This window comes from Protopterus annectens, chromosome 6.part0 (genome assembly GCF_019279795.1).
Source record: "Protopterus annectens isolate FY-2018-M chromosome 6.part0, PAN1.0, whole genome shotgun sequence".
In the NCBI taxonomy this organism is placed as follows: Eukaryota; Metazoa; Chordata; order Ceratodontiformes; family Protopteridae; genus Protopterus; species Protopterus annectens.
The window spans coordinates 1,133,866,158-1,133,891,071 of NC_056737.1; the positions used below are offsets into that span (position 1 = coordinate 1,133,866,158).

General features: G+C 41.8%; 1 protein-coding gene across 2 annotated transcripts in view; it reads left to right on the forward strand.

Moving 5' to 3' along the window:
* WDSUB1 (WD repeat, sterile alpha motif and U-box domain containing 1) overlaps positions 1–24,914 on the forward strand; it is an 885,392-nt gene that overhangs the window by 467,258 nt on the left and 393,220 nt on the right. For both annotated transcript variants that reach the window (XM_044074750.1, XR_006365236.1), the window contains exon 6: positions 2,085–2,118. In XM_044074750.1, the coding sequence (XP_043930685.1) occupies positions 2,085–2,118 (34 nt within the window). The remainder of the gene's footprint in view (positions 1–2,084; positions 2,119–24,914) is intronic.

The window sequence follows — 24,914 nt, forward strand, 5'->3', positions numbered from 1 at the left end:
TGTAATTTAATTTAACCCTGATTTACGCTCGGGATTAACTCTAACCTTTGGAACTTGTTTAACTTGCTTACTTAGGTAATCTCTGTAAATAGTCTGTTTGTAATATGTAATGCTGTATCTGCTTACCCTTGGAGCTTTTCTCCCCGGGCCCGGGCCTATGCTGAAAATGGACATGCATCCAGTCGGACTATCCCGGTCAACAAATGTAAAATAAATAAAAATAAATCAGAGTACCCACAGACTGAAGACAAATGAAGAGCAACAACTCAGATGGAAAGTTATGGTGAGTACATAACTTCTTTTTAACAGCATTTTAGAGAAGTTGAGTTCTGAAAGACTTTTTTTGTTCAAAATCAAAAGCATTTAACATTAAATTAAAATTTAGACATTATCTCTGGCATTAAATTAAAAGGCAGAAATTATCTGGTTGGTGTTAGATATGTTCATACCACTAGAACTACATTGACCCTCCACAGTGAAAAAAAATCCAGCAGTGTGAATGTTTTTTGCAACCCAGTGCTGCCAAATAATTGGTATCTATGTTGTAATGGAACTACACAAAATATCCTTACTCTCCCTTCTTCACTCACTTCCTTACTTCTATCAATTTTTCTCTCGACTTTCTCTGTATACCATAAGCCTCCTTTTCCCTCATTTCATATTGCAATTCCTGTTTGTATTATACTGACTTACCTTTAACTTTTCTATAAACGGTCTTACAATTTCTCTAAATATTAAATCATTGTCATATAATGTGCATCTCTTTTTAACCAATGTTTTCATAGTATGTTTAATTTTGTGTAATTATTTCAACTGCAGATGTTTTTTGTATTATTTTTGAAGATTGTAAAATTATTGTTCTTAAAATGTTTTGTAATATTTTGGAGCTTTTCTACCCAAAACTTCACTGAAAAGTGGGTCCTACCGAATTAGACTTTCCCAGTAATCAAATGTCAATAAATAAATATTTCTTCATATTGAATCTCTAGCCCCATCTACATGCCATTTGAGGGCAATCCATTTTTTATCTACTGCAGTTATCCTTTATTTAACTATTTTAGTTAGTCATTATGCTGGCACAGAAGCAGGGTATCTATCTTTGCCATGGCTTCTTTGTGTAGGAAATAAGGCCAGATGATTTGAAGAGTTTGACAGGAGAGATGAAGTGATGTCATTGTTTTATAGGTTCATAGGTGGTTAGTAGGCTATAGGCCCAAGAGCCATTGTAAGCCTAGCCAAGATTACCAAAATATTGCTGATGTGTCAGTACCCCAAGGAATTTTATGGGTGTGATATAGGTTTGTACACATCAAACATTTGTAATTTGCTCCTATTCATTAGGGACATAGGTGCCAAACCAGGGATAAATTTGTGATTTTGCATCCACTGGTCCAAGTTGCATTTGAATTTGGTTAGAGATGAGCTTTGTTTCGTATGGATAGGAAGCCTGTTCCAGACGAGGGGTAGTCATTGAGACACATACTGGTCCCTCCAGCATGATGTATTTATGTCACATACTAGTTTTATTTTGCTCTGTTCTCTTGAAGTGTCTAGGGATTTTTGTTGTTGGTATAACTCTTGGGAGAAGGGAGGACTTGAGAGAAAGAGAGAGCGTTAGTGTATGTAATCAGTAAGAAGGAAAAGTAGAATTACATATGCCCAGGTTGTGATGACATCACTCTTTATTACTTCACCAAGTTGGAGAAGGTGACTGACCTAACCAAAAGGTTGAAGACTTCTAGCTACTTTACCAACCCAGATCTTGGAGGCCCCTTCCCCAGGACTTAGCAGGTAACCAAAATGCTTGATTCCCTGAAAAGTCTGAGGTACCTCCTTAAAGGATTACACTTAATATCAGTAAGAAAGAGCTACTGGGAAGTCTGGTGATGCAAATGTTTAGCTTGGAAGACCTGAAGGTTCATGGAGGGATGCCTAAAAATCTGTTTTATATGTGGCGCCATATTTTCAGATGTTCTTTGCAATTTTTGTTTGTGCTACAGCTGTGCAAGATGTGTAATATTTTGAAATAGTATAAGTTATAATGCATCTTTAAATTGTAACTATGATTCTGTTCTGTTTTTTAGATCTGTGGACAAGAGTGTACTGCTTTTTGAAGTTGTAAGTATTTCAGACTCTTCTAATGTTTCAATAGGACACTGATTATATTGATGATGAAAATTGAAATTTTCTTATGTGCATCTTTCAGCAAACCATATTTTGTTAGCTATAGCTATGAGGTGACAGGGTTACAAATGACCTTGTTCATGCAGGACACTAGTAGCTGATTGTAATATTGCTTTGAAAATGACACATCTCTGTCTCCTTATTTCTTTCTCCATTTTTGTCATAATTGAATTATGTGCAAAGGAATCGTATGCATATGCCATCCAAAGCTCATAGTTTCCCCTACTGCACAATGGTTTTAAGTAAATGACCATCGTTGTTCTGTGTTTCATCTAAAAAAAAACAAACCTAGTAATATCTTTGTGCTCTGATATTATGGCAAAAAGTGGCTTGTGCTTCCAAGTCACTTGTGTAAGTAGCTTCACAGTGAGCAGCTCTCCTTGTCTAAGTTCAGATTAATTGAGGGGCTTTTGACATATTCATACTATGTATTTTCCTCAAAGATGGCAACATACTTGATTCCGAGATGGCTGCACTCTGAAGTGTTGGTTGATTACAGCTATGTGGTGTGAAAAGAAAAAAAGCAGTAAAGAAACCATTGGAAGTTGTATTTTTGGGAAATAAAAAACAGTTACTGGCTAGTCGCTATGCTCCCTGAATTTCAGCAAAGAATAAATCTGATGAAATTAAGAGAAAATCAGCTAGAAACAGAAGGAAAAAAAAACTCTTGTGCTTAAGAGTCTTGCAACTGTTCAGCAAAAAACAGTTTAGGTTTCATCTTTTGTACAGAATATGGCTTCCAGTAATTTACAGGGGAAGAAATGAAATGCATTCAGAGCTGTGTAAAATAAGTGAGAAACTGGAGGAATATATAAAGTCAAATGACAAAAGGATGGAAAGAATCGAAGAAGCTTCAAGTATCTATTCAAATAAGTTGTTATAACTGCAGAAATCAGAGGTTGAAATGAAGGAAAGTCAGGTTGAATTAGTTTTTTTCAAGAGGAGTGGCTTCAAAGCAGAGTTAAAAGATAGAGTACTCAGATTTTTCTGCTGTACTAGAGAAACTGGAAGGAATAGAATGTATTTATTATATGAAAGTACAGATTGGGAGCTGAATTTGTATTCCACACCAAGGTTTGTTAATTAGAATGACACACTGTGTGTATGCTCCATATTTGACCATGAGAAAGAAGACCAGCAGAAAGAACTGCTCTTGTCAAAATGTGGAAGAATGGAAAAGTATTAACAATTAGGGACACCAGAGTGTTTGTGAAAAAATGACTATTCTCTGTACACCAGGGAAAAATAGAAGTTAGTTTATCCCTACAGTCAGAGGATGTGAAGAGGTAGATAGGCAATGCAAGTTGCTTTATCCAGCTGTTTTAGAGTATTTTTCCTGGAGGATCAAAGATGTTTTGGATGAGGAACAGGCCAGAAAGGAAATGAAAAAGTTTACCCATCAAATAGCAAGTGTGTCAGCAAACTGAAGGGGCTCTGCTTATCACTTGTCTGAAAATAGTAGAACTTGACAAAACGATTAAGTGACAGAAAAAAAATCCCAGGAACTGATTAGAAAAATCAAGTGCACGTTGAACTTCAACCAGAGATCACTGCTGGATGATCAAAATAATGAGGAAAAAGACAGTCAGTAACGTAAAAGTAGAAGGTAAATGGAGGAATTGTAAAGTGTAATTTTCATAAGATGCAGTTTGTACATTTGAACTGGACTGCAAGAAGTAGCTAAAAAGATTGTAAGTTTGTGGACTGAGTTAAATTGGTAGGAGAACAATAAAGCACAATTCCCACTTTGTCATGAGTGTTTAGAAGAATAGTGAAGGTACTGAAGAAGTAATTTAGTAAAAACAATTATTATTAGTAGGTTGCATGTTACATTGTAGAATAGTTCTGTACAGTGAGCAGAGATATTTTAAATGTAAGGTTGGGAAAGTCGTATCAGTGACTGCAGTTTATGCCAGTGATGTTGAAGTATTTTTTCTTGACTGTAATGCATCTGGGGTTTATAGTGTAATAATATAAAGGCTTAATATAAGCAGTACAATGTTGTGGTCTTGGCTTGCTGGGGGAAGATGTGGAAGTGTACTGAGCATGTGCATGTTTTAAGTTATGGTGGTTTCCTCTTATGTTTGTATAGGTGGAGGTGTGGGCTAATGTTTTTGGTTTGTGCTGCAGATGACAGAATTGTTTTCTTAATTTTTCTGAGCAAACTGAGTAGAAAACAGAAAACATGTAACATGATGGTTTCTCAGTATCCAAGAAAGACCTATTTTATGCATATGTAAAACTATTAACTGTTTTTTCTGTCCATCAAGGTAATGGAAGTGATTCAAGAGTTTTTAAGGAGGATATACATTTCTCAAGTTTTCTCCAGAAGGGATAGCTAAGGAGTGAGATAAAGTGGAATTGTATGATATTAATAAGCTAGAGATGTAGGAAAGAAGTAATATGAATTATTTTGGGGTGTATCAATGGCTAAAAGTATTGCAGGTTAAAGTGAATTTTACAGAACAGGAAGAGGAGCAATTGCTGTGTGCTGAAGGAAAAGTTAAGGGAGTATTTGGATAACATGCATGAGGTTAGAAAGGTTATTGTTAAGTGAGTATTTTTTGATAACTCCAGAACATTTTATATAATTGGCAGAAAAGGTGTTACCAAACTTTGAGAGTCTATGACAAGAAAAATAACCAGAGACCTTATTGAGGTATTAATGAATATTTTGCAAATTTTTTTTATGAAAGTCCATATAAAGCAAAGAAAGTCTTAACTGCCAAGGTCGGGAAAGATGAGCTCAAGAATTAATAGTTAAAATAGGAGGGGATGAAATAAAAATATAACGTGTAGTCAAGGACTTGGGAAATCTACAGGAACAGATGATATTCCTGTGGAAGTTTGGAGAGAAGAAAGTAATGAAGCTCTACAAGGTTTTGTTTAACAATATTGTGCCAGCATCTTGGAAGAAAGCTGAGGTGGCTGAACTACCCAAAGAGGATAAAGGCCCTTCAGATCCAGCTTCATATAGATGAATTTCAATTTTGAACCATGATTATAAAGTGTTTGTCTATACTAGCTAAGAGAATGGCCAAGGCATTACCAAAATAGTAGATATGGATTAATGTTTTGTGTAGGGAATGTAAACACTTGACAACGTCCATAGAATGACGATGATCCAGAGGGAAACCGTGTAAGAAGATGGAACTATTGTTGGTGGGCCATGATGCACAGCTGGCATTTGATAGTTATCAAAGTTTTTTTTTGTGAGTAGGGCAATGGTAGAATTTACTTCCCAGAGTAGAATAATGTTAATTTGAAGATACATGAAGAGTCAGAGTCAAGAATTGAAGTGGGAAGGTTCCTCTCCAACAAGATGTGTTTTAACAGAGGAACTAGGCAGGGTTGTTCTCCTTCCTCTTTGTTTTATACCTGGTGGCATTGACAAAGAAAATAAGAGACAAACAATTCAAGATTTTAACTGGTATTATATTTAAAAAAGGTTTGCCTTGTTTTCAGATAATAATTTATATTTAAGAAATCCAGAAAAGGACATTTTATTGTTAAATTTTTTAGGGTTTCAAGGTTTTTTCAGGCTATAAAGTAAATGAAGGTAAACAAAGGCTATAGCAGTAAACTGTGATGTTCATCGTGTTTCACTGTTGCAGTCATTACACTTGGGTTATCCTGCTGGCAGGTGACCCGCAGTCGGCCTGAGTTCCAAAGTCTTGGTCCGGCATCGGTTGCTGTCGCCTCTTCCCTGACGTCAGTGCGCCAGGGGTATAAAAGTTGCAACAGACGCCATTTTCTTCAGTCTTTCTTGCCACGCGGTGCTCGAAGCAAAAGCAGTTTGCAAGTGCCGGTCGGCCGACTCCTGAGATTTTCAAAATTGAATTTCAGAACCGAAGTCTTCAATAAAGCTAAGTACCCCGGAAACTTTTTCTTGCTCCAGACCGATGTCAGTAAAAGTTAATAATTGTATTTCGTGTGGGAAGCAAATACCTCATAAGGACTTTCAGTCTTACTGCATTCCTTGCCTAGGCCCAGACCACGACGTTACTAGTTGTCGGTTTTGTGCTAGATTCAATAAATGCACTATTAAACGTTGGTTTGATTTTGCTTTACATTATTTTGGACGAAGATTTAATTATATAATGCCGTCGGAACAACCGACGACTGGAATGTATAAAAAACGCAAAGACAAAGAAAAAGACAGACATCCGAGGTCCAAAACCGATGACTAAGCCTCTTCTAGGCCAGTCGTCTGTTCACTGGTTCTCAGTGAGGCACTTTTGCAGCCCCTGACACCCACTACCTCAGAGCCACAGCCCTTAACCGACAGCCACGTGGAGACACCGAGGCCTGTGGAAACTCAAGGTATTGGGCCTATGGAAACTATACCCTCAGATAGGTCTGGAGCCGCTGAGGAGGCACCGGCTTCTGAGGGTGTTTTCAGACCTTCACAGCTTACAATTAAGGCTACTACAGCAGCAAAGGCAAAGTCAAAAACACCATTAAAGACAAGGAAACAAGTGCAGCATTCTCCAGAACAGTCATCCATGCCAAAGAAAAACAGATGCGTAAAATGGCCAAAGACCTTGTTACTTTAATCAGGGGATCCCATCCCCCTGCTGACAAAAGGCCTAGGCAAGACACTGATTATGATTCCTCTGATCAGGTTTCCATTTCCTCTGATTCTTCTTCTGATCAGGGCTATTCTCTCCCTCCCTATGAGGACTCTGATGCTGAAGAGTCCTTTCCTTCAGCCTCACCGCCTGAGGATTATTCTTTTGGGGAAACCCTGCACACCATGAGGGAGCATTTCTATTGGGAGAGCCAGGATTGCTCAGAATCCAAGAAAAGGCTTGGAGATTTCCTTTTATTGCCTCAACACAGGCCCCTGGCTATCCCCCCTGTGCTTGATATTGTAGATGATGTTTTTTCTGAATCCAGTCTGTCTCCAGATTCTTTACCACCTGCACCAGTAAAGCCAGACAGGTACTACAGGGTCCCTGACTCTCATAAATTTCTTTATAAAAACCCCGCTGCAGACCCAGAAAGAATTTCTCAGGGTCATAAAGAGGTTAAAGCTTCCACTGCCAGAAATCCTGTCCCCTCAGATAGGGATTCCAGAGCTCTGGACAGATGGGGGAAAAAAAGTTTAGACTTCTGCTACTTTAGCTGTAAGAGCTTTAAACTGTCAGTTTAACTTGCTTAAATATCAACAGTATCTCATGTCATTGTTAAAGCAGAAAATGGTTACAAATATAGAAAGTCCTGACAGTAAAGAAATGCAGGATTTATTGCATGCAGTTGAACAAGTGGGAAAGCATACTCTGCAATGTGGTTTTGATTCATTAGAGGCTTCTTGTGCAGCCGCAGTTACAGGCTCAGTTATTCGAAGACATGCTTGGTTGAAAAAACAAAGTTTACCTGACCATGTTAAAGTAAAATTATTGGATGCTCCACTACAGCATGATACTTTGTTTGGTGTTAAGGCAGAGCAGGTGTTAAAGAAAATGGAGGATAAAGCAAAGTCAATGCAAACGGTGAAAGATTTCTTGCAGGTTCAACCACCTAGATTTAGCAGAAACTGGCCTTCAAAACATTGGTCCTTTCCAGTGTCAGACAGGCCACAAAGAGGCAGATCTCAGCCCCAAGGCACCTACAGACCTAAACAATGGGGTGCGTCAGCCCCCAAAGGAGGAGAAGACAAATCACAACCTTATAGGAAACAGTCACAATTACTTCCCTCTGCAAATGCCAAGCTCTTACCAGTTGACAGCACCCCATAGGGGGAAAGCTAGCACTTTTCTCAAAAAATTGGCACATTATCACCCAAGACCAATGGGTGCTGAATATAGTTTCTCAGGGGTACAGGTTCCACTTCCACACACTTCCAAAACCAAAAGGTATGCCAAACCTGCCACAAAACCAATGGGCAGAGGCACAAAAACAGATTGCTGCTCTTATGGATATGGGAGCTATTCAAAAAGTTCCACAAGAAGGACAAGGATTTTACTCAAGACTTTTCTTAGTACCCAGAAAAGACAAAGCCTGGAGACCAATACTGGACCTGTCAATCCTAAATACTTTCCTGGATGTTGCAAAATTCAAAATGTTAACACTACAACAACTTCTGCCCATGCTGGGCAAGGAGGCTTGGCTAGTTACTCTGGATCTCAAGGAGGCATACCTGCACGTCCCAATCAGACAATCGTGCAGAAGATACCTCAGATGTATAGCAGGCATTAGCAATTCTCTGCACTGCCCGTTGGCTTATCTACTGCGCCCAGGGTCTTCACAAAATGCCTGGCACCAGTAATTGCATTTTGCAGACAAAAAGGAATTCAAATATATCCCTACTTGGACGACTGCCTTATTCAAGCAGAGAGCAAGGACATTCTTCTAAAGCACCTGGCGTTTGTAAAAAGATTGCTAATTTGCCTAGGGTATACAGTAAACGAAAAGAAATCAAAACTAGTGCCCTCTCAAGAGATAATATTCTTGGGTGCAAGCTTAAATACAACTGCCCAGATAGCTTATCTCACGCCAGACAAGCAAAGGCAACTGACTCATTACTTTCAAATGATGGCAACAAAGACCCAGCTCCCTGCAAGAAAAATTCTGCAGGCCCTGGGTTTCATGGCATCCTACATTCTACTAATTCCATATGCAAAACTGCATATGAGGAAACTACAATGGTAGCTAAAAAGTGTTTGGACTCAGCATTATCACAGCCTAGAGACAATCATAACCTTGATTCCCTGCCTACAACAGGAGTTTCGATGGTGGTCCCAGGCCTGTCACCACAACAAGGGACAGCCTTTCACCTTACCTACAGCCAGGCAGACAATAACAACGGATGCATTGGATTATGCCTGGGGAGCACATATGGCAGTAAAATGTATTCAGGGCACGTGGCCCAAGGAGCAAATGCATCTTCACGTCAATCAAAAAGCGATGCTAGCTTACAGAATGCCCTGACAGCCTTCAAGGACCTAATACATCCAGGACAACTACTAATAAAGACGGACAATACCACAGTTATGTGGTACATAAACAAGCAAGGGGGCACACATTCCTACCCCCTATGCAGACAAGCCATGACTTTGTGGAACACAGCACTGACCTACCAGGTACATCTGCAAGCACAATTCCTGCCAGGAACAAAAAATACACTGGCAGACGAACTAAGCAGAAATCTCACGGATCCTCACAAATGGAAGCTAAATCCACAAGTGTTCAACATGATAAGAAGGAAATGGGGACGCCCAGACATAGATCTTTTTGCCTCCCCTCACAATTGCCAAATACAAAAATTTTGCACAAGGACTTATCACTCTCAAGCATGGAAGGTGGATGCTGTATCATTCAGCTGGAAAAACCTGACAGTCTATGCCTTCCCTCCAATGCCTCTTCTCACCAAGGTGCTTCTAAAAGTCAGACAAGAGAGGCCAAAAATGATACTGATTGCACCAGACTGGCCACGCCAGCACTGGTACCCAATCCTAAAAACTTTGTCCTGAGGCCCACCTTGGCCTCTACCTCAAATCCCTCATCTTCTGACACAGCAAAACAATCAGATTCTGCACAGTCAACTCATAACCTTAAACCTGGCAGCATGGCAGATAATGTAGCCACTCAGACTGCACCTCTCTCTAAAGCTGTTATGGATGTAATTTTGGAAGCCAGGAGGCCCAGCACTAGGAAATCTTATGCAGAAAAATGGAAGAGATTCTGTGCTTGGAACCAGGCACAAGGGCTCGACCCACTGGTCCCTAATATACCTCAGATTTTGCAATACCTGACTGAGATGTTGGACAAAGGCCAACCTTTTTCATCTATTAAAATCCATGCCTCTGCCATTTCAGCTCATTACAATACGGATCCTGCTATTTTTTCACATCCTCTACTATGACAGTACCTCAGAGGGGCAAAGAATATAAGACCCCCTAAAAGAGCTCCAGTACCTACTTGGGACCTCAATTTTGTTTTAGAAAAACTAACACTGCCTCCATTTGAATCAGCCAGCACAGCTGATCTAAAATTCTTGTCATGGAAAACTGCTCTGCTCCTAGCAATAACTTCAGCAAGAAGAGTCTCAGAGATACAGGCATTGATGACCGTGGAACCTTTCCTCGTTTTTCATCAGGGCAGGGTTTCTCTTAGGACAAACCCAACATTCATGCCAAAAGTGGTCTCCAATGTGGCCTTACACCAAACCATTCATTTACCTACTTTCTACCCAAATCCCCAGAATAAAGGGGAAAGACTTCTGCACGCTTTGGATATACACAGGCAGCTACAATTTTACTTGGACAAAACAAAAGCTTTCAGAAAAACTGAGCAACTGTTTGCAGCTTATGCTGCAAGATCACAAGGAAAGCCTATTACATAGCAGACAGTCTCCAAATGGATAGGACACTGCATCCGCTTTTGTTATGCACAACATGGCAAATCTGTGCCTAAGGGCATTAGGCCTCATTCTACCAGTGCAGCAGCCACTTCAGCAGCTTTCCTCAGAGGGGTACCAACCAAAGACATATTAGAAACTGCAACCTGGAGCTCAGTGCACACTTTTACCAAGCACTACCACCTACCTCTCTACTCCAAATCCAGAGCAGGCTTTGCCACTGCAGTTCTGCAGGGCTTGTTAGCCTCGCCAAATCCAATCTAGACCCAGCCACCCAATCTCAGCTTTGGGATTCTCCCCAAGTGTAATGACTGTAACAGTGAAACACGATGAACATAGTACAGTTGTGTACCTACCATAAATGTAGATGTTCGAGTGTATTCACTGTTGCAGTCCAGGTTACCCAACCACCATCCCCCTCTTTGCTGGGACTATTCTGTACTTCTCAACTTTATACAACCTATGTGGTGTATTTGCTTGTAGATGAAGTAAATATTTATAGTAATATATGCATGGTTGTTTGGCATATTTTTATCTTTTCAGCCTTCCTATCTGGGGCACCTGACATCTGGGGCAAGAAAAACTGAAGAAAATGGCGTCGGTTGCAACTTTTATACCCCTGGTGCACTGATGTCAGGGAAGAGGCGACAGCAACCGATGCTGGACCAAGACTTTGGGCGACAGCAACCGATGCTGGACCAAGACTTTGGAACTCGGGCCGACTGCGGGTCGCCTGCCAGCAGGATAACCCAAGTGTAATGACTGCAACAGTGAATACACTCGAACATCTACATTTATGGTAGGTACACAACTGTACTTTTCCATTCATAAATTGGTTGAGCAATACCCAAATCTGTGGGGACACAAGTTGAAGCATTTAGGTGTATGTGTTGAGAAGGATTTTATTATGGCAGCTAAGGATATGTGGGAAGAGGCTAAAATATAATACAAAAACTGAGAAATTGGAAGCTCTTGACTATAGCTAAGGATAATAAGGTATTGACTATAAAATAGTTTCTATTCCATTAAGTATTATATGTAGACCAGAAAAAACAGAGAAATGAAAAAGTACTGAAAAAACAAAACCATCCAAAACCACTGTTTCAACTGTGAGAAAAGAACACCAGGAGTCAGTTTAGCACGTTCGCTACTTCCAAAACTTCATCGGAAGTTCTGGAAGTAAAGGAACAAAAGTGCTAAATTGACTCGTGTTCTTTTCTCACAGTTGGAACAGTGGTTTTGGATGGTTTTACATACAGACCAGGCCTATTTTTATCAATCTGTGGAAATGTTATGGAACATAATTAGTAAAGTACTGAAGGAATTTATTTGACAGGAAAGAGGACAGTAGTTAAGTGGGATAAAATGTTCTCCCTCCTAGAACAAAGTGCTTTATGGTTATCAGATTTGAAGGGATACTTTAGAGCTACATAGTTAATGCTCATATGAATAATGCAAACAGAAGATTACAAATCTAAGTGAAAAGGGGTAGTAATACTGATTGCAAATCAAAGTGGAAATAAATGATGTTGAAATGAGTGAAGAGTTTATGAAGTAAGGAAAGAATAGGGTTTTGGTTGCAGGCCTTTTAGGAGAATAACAATACCTTTATAGAATATTATATTTATAAAGCAGAAGAAAGTATTTGAGAATTAAGCCAACACATGAATGGAGAAAAGAGATTAACAAATGGGGATGACTGCAAGCAGGGATATAGAAAATAAAAAGGAGGAAGCTGGAATTAGAGATAATTAACAAAGAAGTCACGATATTAGCAAATAACTTGGGAGGGAAAGATAAAGGGGATGCTTGGAGTCCACGTTGGAGACTGTTTTCGCTATCAGTGATTAATAACAGATTATAGATTTAGTTTTTATTTGAGTCTAAAACAGAAGCTACTGTTAAAGAAGGGATAATTAGTGTGATATATGAAGTAATGCATGATAACTATAAGAATCGATCAGAAGAGGTTACAAAAAATGGAAAACAAGAATGGATACGTAGTATAAAAGAAACAGCTGAAGGGTATTTTTATGGCTTCTAAGTATGTAACAAAACCCAGAAGGGATAAGATTCTCACATGGAAGTATTTGCATAGGTATTTTAATATCCTAGTCAGACTTCAGAGAATCTTTCCTCAGGTATTTCGTAAATGTTGGTTCTGTGATGGGAAAGAGAAAGGGGCAGTTGGAATCTTGTTTGTTTACAGAATCTAATGAGTTGGCCATTTTTAAAAATTCCGTACTAGATACTTTGTCAGAAATGTTGGGGGGGGAAATTATTTGAAGGAAGTGATTCCTCTGAGCTGGGATATAGAAATAAACTTGCTTAGACATAGTAATGTCTTATTAAGTTTAATGCCGTTGACTGCAAATTAGAAAATAGAAATCAAAATCTAAACCAAACAAACGGAAGTACTGAATGCTGTAAAGGTGATAAAAGAATTTAAAGTGGGATCTTTATAAATGGGAAGGAACAAATTGTATGGCAGTAAATGAAATTTGTGGTAACAATACATGCAGAATAATGTTTAAGAGAATTGAAATTTTAGGGAAGGCAGGAACAATTTTTGTAATCTTGGAGTGAATGGTTATTAAAAAAAATCATGACTAACATATGGAAAAGGAAAATTGTTTGTAATAGTTTACATTTTTTGTTCCATTTTCTATTAATGTATTGTGTATCCATATCATTATTTAATGTATGTGAATTTAATGAAGGTGTTAAAAAGACGCTAACCTACTTTGTGTGAAACGCTGGTTTCAAAATGAACTGGTGTACATCTGTTACCTCAGCTGAGACTGACTGCTGGCAACACTGTATCACAACAGCACTACAAAAGTTGCTGGTTCAGGTATGGAGAGTATGGTGCAAATCACAGTTGCATTCAGGAGAATCATATCAGCTAGGCAGCACAATGGAGCAGTGAGTAGGGTTGTTGCTTTACAGCAAGATGTTCTCTGGTTTGATTTTTGTCTGGGGTGCGTTCTGTGCAGAGGCTTCATGTACTTTCTGCATTTGTGTTGGTTTTCTCTAGGCGCTCCACTTTCCTCCTATATTCCAAAGTGGGCTGTGTGTGTGTGTGTAGGTGTGTGTGTGTGTGTGTGTGTGTGTGTGTGTGTGTGTGTGTGTGTGTGTGTGTGTGTGTGTGTGTGTGTGTGTGTGTGTGTGTGTGTGTGTGTGTGTGTGTGTGTAGGTGTGTAGGTGTGTATAGGTGTGTGCGTGTTATGGAAGAACAGCTGCAGCTAGGTTAGCCATCCAACAGTTAGTGGCTCTAAATGATTGTCACTGTAGATGCAGCACCCTAACTCCATGTCCAATAAAAGGTTTATGGATGGATGGAAATTTGCTCAGGATGTTCTTCGTGTTTCACTGTTGCAGTCATTACATTTGGGTTATCTACCTGCAGGTAACCCTCAGCCGGTCTGAATATCAAAGTCTTGGATTCCTGCGTCGGATGCTGTCTCTTCTTCCATGACGTTGGGTCATCGGGGTATAAAATATGCAGCTGACGCCATTACGTCAGTCTTTCTTGCTGCGCGGTGCCCATAACAGAAGTAGTTCGCAAGTGCCAGTCGGCCGATTCCTGAAATTTTCGTTTTCGAGTTTCAGAACCGAAGTCTTCAAATAAAGCTAAGTACCCCATTGGGGATCCTTTTTCTTGCTCTTAACCGATATCAGTAAAAGTTAACAATTGTCTTACCTGTGGAAAGCAAATACCTCATAAAGATTTTCATTCGTACTCCATTCCTTGCTTAGGCCCAGACCACGACGTCCCTCGCTGCCAGTTTTGTGCTTTATTCAACCCCTGAACTATTTGTCGTCTATTTTTGCAGTAAATTATTTTGATAGTTGGTATAACTATCCAGAAATGGCTTTGGTAAGCCATCCGACTACCGACATTCCGAATAATCGTAAGGATAAAGACAGAGACAGACCGCATAGGTCCAAAACTGCCGACACTTCGGTTAAGCTAGTCGCCAGTTCGCCGGTACTCAGTGAGGCTCTTTTGCAGCCCCTGATACCCGCTACTTCAGATTCGCAGGCCTCTACTGAGACCCATTCAGAGTCTGGTATGCCGCGAGATGCTTCTTTGACTATGGAACCTACGGATGTCTCTACCTTGTATGGGTCCAGAGCCGCTGTGCAGGCACCGGCTTCTGAGGGTATATTCAAGCCTACAGATTTGCATATTAAACCAATGCCTTCTTCTTCATCAAGGCCTAAAACTCGACCCACGCCTAGAAAAACGATGTCCAAACCGCGTGGTCAGGCATATGCCTAAAAACAAATGCTTGGAATGGCTGAAGACCTTATTACTTTAATTAGGGGAAGCCAACCTTCTCCGTCTAAGAGACCTAGAACTAATTTTCCTTCTAATTCTTCTGATCAGGATTCTGATATTTCTGTGTCTTCTGATTACCAGTATTTGCCCTTATCTACCTATGAGGGATTCTGATGCAGAGGATTCCATTCCCACTGCTTCCCCTCCAGAAGATTTTTCTTTTGGTGAAACCTTGCACACTCTTAGGGAGCATTTCCGCTGGGAAAGTAAGGATTACTCTGACTCCAAAAAGAGGATTATGGAATTCTTACTCCTTCTTCAACACAGGCCTTTAGCTATCCCACCTGTTCTGGACATTGTAGATAATGCCTTCTTGAATCAAGCCTGTCCCCAGACACTTTACCTCCAGCTCCCAGAAAACCTGACCGGTATTAGAGTACCTGACTCTCATAAGTTCCTCTTCAAGAATCCTACTGCAGATCCAGAGAACATTTTCCAAGGACCAAAGGGCATTAAGGCTACTGCTGCCAAAAATCCTACCCCTTCTGATAGAGATGCTAGAGCCCTGGACAGATGGGGTAAGAAGGTATACACTTCTGCTACTTTGGCCATTAGGGCTTTAAATAGGGATGCCACCTTTTCAAATGGCCAAAGTGGGACAATTGTGGTACCGACATCAGATTTTGTAGACCAAAACATACCCATGGCCAGTACAAAGAACAGAGCTTCACTTTTTTGCCTAAATAAAAGCTTGCTCTTGTAGCATTTTAGCTGATTATTCTGATGTTCTTTGTGTTTCACTGTTGCAATTATTACATTTGGGTAATTTGCTGGCAGGTTGCCCTCAGTCGGCCTGATTAACAAAGTTTTGGGCCCTGCGTCGGTTGCTGTCCCTTTTTCCATAAAGCCAGGTCGTCAGGGGTACAAAACATGCAGCTGACACCATTACATCAGTCTTTCTTGCCGTGCGGTGCCCAAAGCAGAAGCAGTTCGCAAGTGCTGGTCGGCCGACTCCTGAAATTTTTATTTTTGAGTTTCAGAACCGAAGTCTTCAACTTAAAGCTAAGTACCCCGTTGAGGAAACTTTTTCTTGCTCCTTACCGATGTCAGTAAAAGTTAATAATTGCATTACTTGTGGAAAGCAAATACCTCGTAAGGATTTTCATTCATATTGTATTTCTTGCCTAGGCCCTGACCTTGCTGTCAGTTTTGTGCTGTATTTAATCAGCGCACTATCTGTCGTCAGTACATTTTTGCCTCTAAATATTTCGGTTCTCAGTTTAATTATCCAGAAATGATGTCGGTTAGCTATCCGACTACCAGGATTCCGAAAAAGTGCAAAGATAAAGAGAGAGACAGGCCGTCGAGTTCCAAAACTGCCGACAACGCTTCTCCTAAGCCAGTCACCAGTTTGCCGGTACTCAGTGACGCACTTTCGCAGCCCCTGATACTCACTACTTCTGACTCGCAGGCCTCGACTGAGACCCATTCGGAGTCAGGTATGCCACGAGATGCTTCACCTATGGAACCCATGGATGTCTCTACCTTGGATGGGTCCGGAGCAGCTGTGCAGGCACCAGCTTCTGAGGGTGTGTTCAGGCCTACAGACTTGCATATTAAACCGACTCCACCTTCAATACTAAGGCCTAAATCTCAATCTGTGTCTAAAAAACTGATGCCCAGGCCATACGTTCAGGCCCCTATGCCTAAAAAACAAATGATCAAAATGGCTGAAGATCTCTCTAATCATGGATAATCAACCCCCCCCCCCTTCTGGAGGCCTAGGGCTGAGCTTGACTATGAATCTTCTGATCAGGACTCTGTTTCTTCTGACTCTTCTAATGACCTAGATTTGTCCATACCTACTTATGAGGATTCTGATGCAGAGGATTCCATTCCCTTTGCTTCCTCCCCTGAGGATTTTTCTTTTGGGGAAACTTTACATACTTTAAGGGAGCATTTCTACTGGGAAAGTCAGGAATTTTCTGATTCAGAAAAGAGGCTTAGGGATTTCCTTCATGTTCTTCATCTCACATTGCTGCAGTCCTAACACTTGGGTAGTCCGCTGTCCCTCGATCGGCCCGAATATCAGAGTATAAGGCTGACGTCGGTCAAGGCGCATTTGACTGACATCAGAACGTCAGGGTACAAATGCGCATGACCGACGTCATATCCTCAGTCTTTTTGCGCATGGTCGATGCAGAAGCAGTGTTGCAAGTGCCGTTGGCGTTCTGAAATTTTGAATTGAGTTTCAGACCGAAGTCAGAGTTGGTTAAGTACCCGTTGGGAATATTTTGGTTTTTCTTGCCTCAGTGGTTTACCGGATGTCAGAAAAAGTGAATAACTGTATTTCTTGTGGGAAACAGATATAACTGTATTTCTTGTGGGAAACAGATACCGCATAGGGATTACCATAATTTGTGTATACCTTGTTTGGGACCTGAGCACGGCGTTGTTGGGTGTCGCTTTTGTGCTAGGTTCAATAAGCGCTACTCATGAAGGTTGGATTGTGCCAGGTTGGTCTTTGGGAAGCGGTGCAATTACAATATGCCGTCGGATGCTCCGACGCCGGCTTCCTCAAAGAAGCGCAAGGACAAGGCAGTTAAACCTAGGTTAGAGGAGTCGTCCGAACGGACGCCCGGTTCTTTAGAGGCGTCAGTGGAACGGTGGTTCCGGAGGCCTCTCTGGAGTCCCAGGGAGAAACTTTGATTTTACAGGATGTGGCCTCCCAGGAGGCAGGTCAGGCTGTAGGGGCTTCTCAGATATCTGTACTCCCTCCCTTCCTAAGGTGTCTAGGCCCTCTCTTTCTGCTTCCAAGGCTTCTCCTAGAGGCAGGTCTAGTTTAGCTTCTGTGGGTGTCACTCCTAGTTCTTCAGGTTCTGTGCCCAGGAAGCACATGCTTAAAATGGCAGAAGATTTAATTACTTTAATTAGAGGCTCTATGCCCGCTCCTGATAAAAGGCCTAGCATGGAACCAGTCTTGGGGCATTGGGAGCAGGGTTCCGATGTGTCTGAGTCTTTGGCTGAAGACTTGCAGGAGTATTCTCATTATTCTGATTCTGATGTGGATGATTCTACTCCTTCTGCTTCTCCTCCTGAGGATTTTTCTTTTTCAGAGACCCTTCACTCCATGAGAGAGCATTTTAAATGGGAAGGTCAGGACTTCTCTGATTCAGGAAAAGGCTTAGGAATTTTTGTTTTACCCCAGCATAGGCCTTTGGCTATACCTCCTGTTCTGAATGTGGTGGAAGATGTGTTTGCAGAGGCTTCTCTTAATCCTGATTCTTTGCCTCCTGCTCCTGTTAAACCAGATAGGTATTACCGGGTGCCTGAAGCTCATAAGTATCTTTTTAAGAGTCCTAGGGCAGACCCAGAAACTGTTAGCCAGGGGCCTAAGGGTGTTAAGGCTTCTGTTGTCAAGAATCCGGTTCCTGCAGATAAAGAGGCCACTCTAGCCATGAGAGCTTTAAATTGCCAGTTTCACATGTTGAAATATCAAAATTATCTCCTTTCACAGTTGAAATCTAAGGTTGATGCTCTGGCGGAAGGTATTGATTGTAAAGAGTTACAAGATTTAGTGCATGTTTCTGAACAGGTGGGTAAGCATTCTTTGCAATGTGGTTTTGATGCTGTACAGGCCTCGTCTAGGGTGGCTGCCACTGGGTCAGTTCTTCGCAGGCATGTCTGGCTGAGGGATCAAAATTTATCTGACCATGTTAAAACTAGGATTTTGGATAACCCTTTGCAATCTGATGTCTTGTTTGGTTCTCCTGTTGAGGCAGTTTTAAAGAAAATGGAAGACAAGGCTAAGTCTATGCAGACTGTTAAAGATTTTTGCAGGTTCAGCCTCCAGTTTAGTAGAAATTGGCCTACTAAGGGGTGGACGTATCCTTCTTATGATTCCCAGTCTAGGGGTAGATCTAGACGTGGCAGGGGCAGAGGTCAGGGCTCTTTCAGGCCTAGAACAGGAGTTCTCCTGCACAGTCTTGGTGAGGGCAGGGGTCAGTCCTTCGTAAACAGACCCTATGACCTACCTTTTCAGCTGCCAGAACCTTCTGCCTGGCAGCACCATTGGGAGGAAGGTTGGCACTTTTCAAAGAAAATTGGAGTTTGATTACCCAAGACAGATGGGTATTGGATATCATACATCACGGTTACAGGTTTTATTTCCATACCTTGCCTCCTTTCAAAGGCATGCCAGACATTCCTCCTCAACAAAGAATAGAGGCTCACAAGCAAATTTCTCTGTTACTCCAAATAGGGGCCATACAGCCGGTTCCTATGCCAGAAAGGGGCCTAGGATTTTATTCTCGCCTGTTCCTTGTACCAAAAAAGGGGAACACGTGGAGACCAATTTTGGATTTATCTATCCTCAACACTTATCTGGACATTCCCAAGTTCAAAATGTTGGCGTTGCAACAGCTTTTACCTCTGCTGGGCAAGGATCACTGGATGGTAACTTTGGATCTCAAGGAGGCTTACCTTCATGTTCCTATCAGGCTAAGTTGCGGGAAGTATCTGCGTTTTCGGACTGGGACTTCTCACTATCAGTTCTCTGCATTGCCCTTTGGCTTATCTACTGCGCCCAGAGTATTTACGAAAGTTCTGGCTCCAGTGATAGCTTACTTCAGGCTGAAAGGAATACAAATCTATCCTGATTTGGACGATTGCCTGATTCTGGCTCAAGGAAGGGAAGAGCTTCTTCGTCATTTGGAATATGTGATAGCAGTGCTAAGATGCCTGGGGTATTCTGTGAACAAAATAAAGTCCAGTCTAGTACCCTCTCAAGACATGTGCTTTCTGGGTGTAAGACTGAATACAGCATCCCAGATGGCCTTTCTAACCCCGGACAAACAAAAGAATCTTTCCCTTTACTTCCATCATCTATCTCTTCAGTCCGGGCTGACTGCAAGGACAGTCCTTCAAGCCTTAGGGTTCATGGCATCTTGTATTCTGGTGCTTCCCAATGCCAAACTGCATATGAGGAAGTTGCAATGGTATCTCAAAAATGTATGGACACAGCACTGCCAGTATCTGGACACTGTCATTCAAATAATACCTTGCATTCAAAAGGAATTTTTGTGGTGGGCTCAGGAATGTCACCTAAACAAGGGACTCTCTGTGACCCGGCCAGAAGCGAGTCAAATTTTAACGACAGATGCCTCGGACAAAGCTTGGGAGCTCATCTAAATGGAAAGTGGATACAAGACAAGTGGCCTGTCAGACTACAGCATCTACATATCAACTTGAAGGAGATGTTAGCAGTCCAGTTTGCATTAATAGCTTTCAAGGATTTACTTCTTCCAGGGCAGGTGTTGATTCTAACAGACAACACAACTGTCATGTGGTACATCAACAAGCAAGGGGAACACATTCTTATCCTCTATGCAGGCAAGCAATGATTTTGTGGGAGACTGCTCTCAGTTTACAACTAAGTCTTCAGGCAAGGTTTCTGCCGAGCACAGAACTCCTTAGCAGATGTGTTAAGCAGACAAATCATGGATCCCCACAGTGGAAACTGGATCTTCATGTATTTCAGAAATTGACAGTGTCCTGGGGAACTCCAGACATAGATCTGTTCGCTTCTCCACTAAACCACCAGCTGCCAAAGTTTTGCACAAAGAGGTTTCATCCCACAGCTTGGAAAGTGGATGCTCTTTCTTTCAGTTGGAAAAATCTTCATGTGTATGCCTTTCCACCTCTGCCTCTCCTCCCAAAGGTACTTCTGAAGGTCAGACAGGACAAGCCAAGGATGATTTTGATAGCTCCAGATTGGCCTCGACAGCACTGGCACCCATTACTGAGAAGTCTAGTACGGAAGCCTCCATGGCCTTTGCCTTTGATTCCACATCTATTGTCCCAGGAGGACAGTCATTTGCTCAATGTCAAACTTCACTCTCTTCACCTAACAGCCTGGCATATTCTGTTTTAAACCATAGAGGGTCTCAACTTCCACAACAAGTTTTGAATGTGATTTTGGAAGCTAGAAGGCCTAGTACAAGGAAAGTGTCATAGATAAATGGAAGAGATTTTTGTTTTGGAGTGCAGCTAAGGATTTGGATGTTTCTGAGCCTGATTTAAGTGTGGCTCTGCAATATCTTACTGAGTTGTTAGACGAAGGTTTGTCCTTCTCTTCTATTAAGATTCATGCTGCAGCAATTTCAGCTCACTACGACTGTGACCCACCATTGTTTTCTCATCCTTTGTTCAAGCAATTTCTTAGAGGGGCAAAGAATATAAGACCCCCACGAAGGGCTCCTACTCCTGCTTGGGATCTCAATTTTGTGTTGGAGAAACTCACTCTACAACCTTTTGAGCCTGCAGCTACTGCTGAGTTGAAATATTTGTCATGGAAGACTGCTTTTTTGTTGGCCATTACCTCTGCAAGAAGGGTTTCTGAATTGCAGGCCCTTGTGGCAGTTGAGCCTTTCTTAATTTTCCATAAGGATAGGGTATCTTTCGTACTAATCCTTCCTTTATGCCTAAAGTGGTTTCTAGTGTGGCTTTAAACCAAACTATTCATTTGCCTACTTTTATGCAAATCCCCAAAATAAAGGGAAAAGATTTTGCACACTTTAGATGTACACAGGCAGTTCGCGATATTATTTGGACAGAACTAAAGGGTTAGGACAATCTCAGCAGTTATTAGTTTCTTTTGCTTTGTGCTCTCAGGGCAAGCCCGTGTCAAAACAAACTATTTCTAAGTGGATTGATTTTGCATTGCTTTCTGTTATTCCCATCATGGCAAAGAGATTCCAGCTGGGATTAGGCCTCATTCCACTAGGGCTACTGCCACTTCAACAGCTTTTTTGAGGGGGGTGGCAACTAAGGATATTCTGGAGGCAGCCACTTGGAGTTCAGTGCATACCTTCTCTAGGCATTACCACCTTCCACTGTACTCTAAATCCAGGGCTGGTTTGCCACTGCTGTGTTGCAGGGCATTTTGGCAGCTCCTGCTTCATTATAGTTTAGCCATCCTCCCTTACCTCTGCTTTGGGATTCTACCCAAGTGTTAGGACTGCAGCAATGTGAGATGAAGAACATAGTACAGTTTTGTACCTACCATAAATGTAGATGTTGAAGATCCACATTGCTGCAGTCAATACCCTCCCTCCTTCCCTCTGTAGTTTGAGGTGGTTGTGTGGGTTGGGTTATCCATCTGAGGTATATTGTGTATATTGTATATATTGTACATATTTTTGGTGTTAGGCTGGTTGGTTGTTTAGTTGTTGTCTCTGGGTTTTGACCTTTCTTTTTAGGGTCTTCTGACATCTGGGGCAAGAAAAGACTGAGGATATGACGTCGGTCATGCGCATTTGTACCCTGACGTTCTGATGTCAGTCAAATGCGCCTTGACCGACGTCAGCCTTATACTCTGATATTCGGGCCAATCGAGGGACAGCGGACTACCCAAGTGTTAGGACTGCAGCAATGTGGATCTTCGAACATCTACATTTATGGTAGGTACAAAACTGTACTTTCTACCTCAGCATAGGCCTTTGGCTATACCTCCTGTACTAGACATTATTGATGATATGTTTTTGGAATCCAGTATGGCCCTTGATTCCCTCCCTCCGGCTCCTAGTAAACCTGACAGATACTACAGGGTTCCTGAGTCCCACAAGTTCCTTTTCAAAAATCCTGTTGCAGATCCAGAAAGCATTTCTCAAGGGTCCAAGGGCATTAAGGCTTCAACTGCTAAAAATCCTACCCCTTCTGATAGAGACTCCAGGGTGCTGGATAGATGGGGTAAAAAAGTTTATACTTCTGCAACCTTGGCAATCAGGGCTTTAAACTGCCAATTTCATATGTTAAAATATCAACAGCATATTATTGGACTGCTTAAACAGAAAGTGATGTTGATTTCTGACTGTGTGGAAAATAAAGATGTACAGGATTTATTGCATTCTGCTGAACAAGTTGGAAAACATACTTTGCAATGTGTTTTTTATTCTTTAGAGGCCTCTTGCGGGGCTGCTGTTACTGTGTCTGTGCTTAGAAGGCTTGCTTGGCTTAAGGAGCAATCTCTGCCTGATCATGTTAAAGCGAAATTGTTGGATGCTCCTTTAAATCAGGACTGCTTGTTTGGCAATAAGGCTGAAGAAGTTCTAAAAAAGATGCAAGATAAAGCTAAATCTATGCAAACTGTAAAAGATTTCTTACAAGTGCAACCTCCAAGATTTAGGAAGCACCGGCCTACTAAGAACTGGTCCTTTCCAGCTCCTTCCAGATCCTCTCAAGCCAAAACCAGACACACCAAAAGCACCAGGTTTCAGTCCCAGGGGACTCTCAGAACTAAGCAGTGGGGGGCCCCACTTCCAAATCTGGAAATAACAAGACACCCCCCTACAGTAAACGGTCTCCATGACTTTCCTTTAAAATTACCAAGCACTTACCTTTTAGCTGCCCCTTTGGGGGGAAACATTGCTCTTCATGCAAAAAACTGGGAACTCCTAACCCAGTGCAAATGGGTTTTAAATATAGTGTACCAGGGATACAGATTTCATTTCCACATGTTGCCAACACCAAATGAGTGGCCAGACCTGCCCCCAAATCAGTGGGCAGAGGCTCAGACACAAGTACTTTCCCTCTTAAACATGGGAGCTATTCAACCAGTACCATAAGAGGAAAAGGGACAAGGTTTCTATTCCAGGCTTTTCCTGGTACCCAGAAAAGACAAATCACGGTGTCCAATTCTGGACCTGTCTACTCTAAACACCTTTCTGGACATTCCAAAATTCAAGATGCTGACTCTTCACCAGTTACTTTCTATGCTAGGCAAAGATGCCTGGTTGGCAACTCTAGATTTAAAAGAAGCATACTTGCACATCCCAATCAGGGCATCTTGCAGAAGATACCTACGCTTCAAAGCAGGCTACTTGCATTATCAGTTTTCTGCACTGCCCTTTGGCTTGTCTACTGTGCCCAGGGTGTTCACAAAGTGCCTGGCTCCAGTAATTGCATTTTGCAGGCAAAGAAATATTCAAATATATCCATACCTGGATGATTGCCTAATTCAGGCAGAAAACCAGGGCATACTTCTAAATCATCTGGCGTTTGTAAAAAAGGTTCTAACTTGTCTGGGGTACACCATAAACGAAAAGAAATCACAACTGGTACCCACTCAACAGATTACATTCCTGGGTGCAAGCTTGAATACAACTGCCCAGATGGCTTTCCTCACGCCAGAGAAGCAAATTCATTTGGTAACTTACTTCAAACAAGTGGCCACAAAAACCCTGCTAACTGCAAGACAAATACTGCAAGCCTTGGGGTTCATGGCCTCCTGCATTCTTCTAATTCCATATGCAAGACTGCATATGAGGAAACTACAGTGGTACTTAAAAAGTCTGTGGAGCCAACATTGTCACAGCCTGGAAACAAAGATTCCTATCATACCTTGCCTACGTCTGGAGTTCCTATGGTGGGCAGAGGCCTGCCACCAAAACAAGGGACTGCCATTCACACTACCCCCGGCCGCCCAAACCCTAACTACAGATGCATCAGACTATGCATGGGGGGGGGCTCACCTGGCAGGGAAGTGCATTCAGGGCAAATGGAACCCAAATCAAATGCACCTACATATCAGTCAAAAAGAAATGTTAGCTGTACAGAATGCTCTGACAGCTTTCAAGGACAACATTCTTCCAGGACAACTAATGGTAAAGATGGACAATGCCACGGTTATGTGGTTCATAAATAAGCAGGGGGGTACACATTCCTACCCCCTCTGCAGACTAACCATGGCATTGTGGAACACAGCCTTGAGCTACCAAGTGCACCTACAAGCTCAATTCCTGCCAGGAGAATTGAATACATTGGCAGACGGACTAAGCAGAAATCTCATGAACTCACACGAGTGGAAACTGGAATCATGGATTTTCAACATGCTGACAAGCAAATGGGGGAGCCGAGCCATGGATCTGTTTGCCTCCCCCCAGAATTACCAGTTGGACAAATTTTTCACAAGGTCTCACCACAAAAAAGCCTGGAAAGTGGATGCTTAGTCCTTCAGCTGAAAAAAACGATCAGTCTACGCCTTTCTCCCTCTGCCTCTGCTCTCCAAAGTTCTGCTAAAAGTCA